The 3,237-nt window shown below is 39.7% G+C and overlaps 1 protein-coding gene across 4 annotated transcripts in view; it reads right to left on the bottom strand.

The window, feature by feature from the left end:
* The window catches only part of ZMYM5 (zinc finger MYM-type containing 5), a 34,403-nt gene that overhangs the window by 7,165 nt on the left and 24,001 nt on the right, over positions 1 to 3,237 (bottom strand). For all 4 annotated transcript variants that reach the window (XM_017548212.2, XM_017548217.2, XM_017548214.2 and 1 more), the window contains 2 exons: positions 2,632 to 2,794; positions 214 to 426 (listed from right to left, as the gene is read on the bottom strand). In XM_017548212.2, the coding sequence (XP_017403701.1) occupies positions 214 to 426; positions 2,632 to 2,794 (376 nt within the window). The remainder of the gene's footprint in view (positions 1 to 213; positions 427 to 2,631; positions 2,795 to 3,237) is intronic.

Raw genomic sequence — 3,237 nt, 5'->3', positions numbered from 1 at the left:
CTGGGATTACATGAGTGAGGCACTGCACCCAGCCCAGAGTAAACTTTTAAAATAAGCTTACAACAATTGATAGACTTGAATATTTGAGATGGGACAAACCAATGACAGAATGACAAAATGGACCTAAATGAGATTATAAGATAAATCTGGTTCATGTACGCTATAAGGGTGAAGCTACTGTGTAACTTGATCATTTTCATTAGAAAGAATTACCTGTTTATATTCGTTAATGCAACTTTGGCAGCAAAATCTCTTCTGCTGACCTCCAATCACCAGGATGTTGCTTCCAGTACTCTTACTAGGCATGTACTCTCCACAGTGTTCACAGCAGTTCATTATTAGACCATTGGCCAATCTGTACTTATTAAAGCAATGGTTACTGCACAGTTTATGTGTTACATTATTTACACTGACTTCATGGCGAATCTAAAAAAAAAAAAAAAACAGAATTCATTAACTAAGATATATGAACCACATTAGTACAACAAACAATGAGATAACTAGTTTCTGCAACAGAAGCAAAGAATCCCTAGTCATATCTCAGGGGAAGATATTCCCAGGAGAAAAAAATATATAAATTATATACACATATAATTTGTTAGAATATCTATATCTATCTATCTATCTATATATATATATAAATTTTTTTTTTTCCTGAGACAGAGTCTCACTCTGTTGCCCAGGCTAGAGTGCAATGGCACAATCTTGGCTCACTGCAACCTCTGCCTCCCAGGTTCAAGCAATTCTCCTGCCTCAGCCTCCTGAGTAGCTGCAATTACAGGTGCCTGCCACCACACCCAACTAATTTTTGTATTTTTAGTAGAGATGGGGTTTCACCATGTTGGCCAGGCTAGTCTCAAATTCCTGACCTCAAGTGATCTGCCTGCCTCGGCCTCCCAAAGTGCTGGATTACAGGCAGGAGCCATCATGCCTGGCTGTGAAAAGATTTTTTTCCTTTATTTGTAAGGTCACTTTGATTTTAGAAGAGAAAAATAAGATTTATAGGAAAGCAATAAAATCAGTAATGACTTCTCTAAAGACATTTAATAACAACAGAAAATGAACTTAGCTCACTCCACCCTCAAACTCCTGGGGTCCAGTGACCATCCTATCTCAGCCTCTTCAACAGCTAGGATTATATGTATGAGTCACTCGTCTCCAGCAATCAACAATTTTTAGATAGTATTATAAGTAAAGTTCACTGCCCTAGAACGTTTGTGGAGGGAGCTAAGGGAATCAATATTACCTGTATTCAGAATGGTTTCAGCATAACCAGAAGCAGAGTAGTTCTCACTGTGGTAACTGAGATAAAATAATGTCCTTTATATGCATGGCTCAGGGGTAACCAACACCAAATTTAGTTACCAAAGACTTTATAAGTGAGGACTGCCTACATGCATCTTTCTTCTAGGAACTGGGAAAATTGCAGTATCACTTAATGTTAAGCAAATAGTATATATACATTTACTCCACTTGTTCCATGTGTTCTTGTACCAGGATCTGTTGCTTTCTTCATGTCCTGCAACTACATTTTTTTAATTATCTATTTTTTTTTTTAATAATTTTAACTTTTATTTTAGATTCAAGGGATACATGTGCAGGTTTATTACATGGATATGTTGTGAGGTCTGGGGTAAGAATGATCCTGTCACCCAGGTAGTAAGCATAGTACCCAAGAGGTAGTTTTAGGTTTTTAAAATTTTTTTTGAGATGGAGTCTCACTCTGTCATCCAGGCCGGAGTGTAGTGGCACAATCTTGGCTCACTGCAGCCTCTGTCTCCCGGGTTCAAGTGATTCTCCTGCCTCAACCTCCCAAGTAGCTGGATTACAGGTGTGCGCCACCACGCCTGGCTAATTTTTCTATTTTTAGTAGAGATGGTGTTTCACCATGTTGGCCAGGTTGGTCTCAAACTCCTGACCTCAAGATATCCACCTGCCTTGGCCTCCCAAAGTGCTGGGATTACAGACGTGAGCCACCACCTCTGGCCCCAAGAGGTAGTTTTCTAGCCCTTGACCCCCAACTCTTAGACTACATTTTTATTTATTTATTTTGAGATGGAATCTTGCTCTATCACCCAGGCGGGAGTGCAGTGGCGTGATCTCGGCTCACTGTAGCCTCCACCTCTTGGGTTCAAGCAGTTCTCTGCCTCAGCTGCCTGAGTGGCTGGGATTATAAGTGCCCACCACCACGCCCAGCTAATTTTTGTATTTTAGTAGAGACGGGGTTTCACTATCTTGGCCAGGCTGGTCTTGAACTCCTGACCTCGTGATCCACCCTCCTCAGCCTTCCAAAGTGCTGGGATTACAGGCATGAGCCACCACACCTCGCCAAGACTACATTTTTATTGAATGTCACCAGTAAGAACAAAATCCACCAGAAAACAATTGCCTTGTTTATGAGCACAGCCAATCCCACAGAAACAGATGTGTACTTTCCATGCTATGCAAATGGGATTTTATTTATAAAAATATCCCACAAGATACTTCTAACAGATCCTTATTCTTCCTTTTGGCTTCATGTTATACATCCAGAACATGTGCATTATGTAGATAAAGAAGTATATAATAGCACTTAAAAGTTAAAATTAGCACTGTTAGCCTAAACAACAACTTAGGTATAAAAATACAGACCTCTGTTAATTTACTACAAATTGTACATCTTGACTTATTAAAAACTCCTTTTTTAAGATTCCGGTTGTTTTCACAGGGAGACAAACAAGATGTATTACAAAATTCTTGGAAGGATTTGCTTGATTCTACTGGAAGAACATTAGCCTTCTTTGTAGATGCATCTCTGAAACAGAAGAGATAGACACATAATTTAAGAACATTGCATTTTAATACAAGTCAAATATATGAATAATAATTACCATTCTTCATTTTCTTATGATTTAATACTAGAAATCAACTATAATTTTTGGATGCAGCAAATCTACTTTTGGCTTTATTGCCAAGAGTTCTTAAATGATATGGAAAGAGAAGAATCAGAGATAAAAATCTTTCATAGTTGGCCGGGCGCGGTGGCTCAAGCCTGTAATCCCAGCACTTTAGGAGGCTGAGGCGGGTGGATCACGAGGTCAAGAGATCGAGACCATCCTGGTCAACATGGTGAAATCCTGTCTCTACTAAAAATACAAAAAATTAGCTAGGCATGGTGGTGTGTGCCTGTAATCCCAGCTACTCAGGAGGCTGAGGCAGGAGAATTGCCTGAACCCAGGAGGCGGAGGGGAGCCGAGA

Source organism: Cebus imitator, unplaced genomic scaffold (assembly GCF_001604975.1).
Source record: "Cebus imitator isolate Cc_AM_T3 unplaced genomic scaffold, Cebus_imitator-1.0 Scaffold204, whole genome shotgun sequence".
Classification (NCBI taxonomy): domain Eukaryota; kingdom Metazoa; phylum Chordata; class Mammalia; order Primates; family Cebidae; genus Cebus; species Cebus imitator.
Note: the sequence above shows the minus strand (reverse complement) of the source record. Positions and strands in the feature narration are given on the sequence as shown.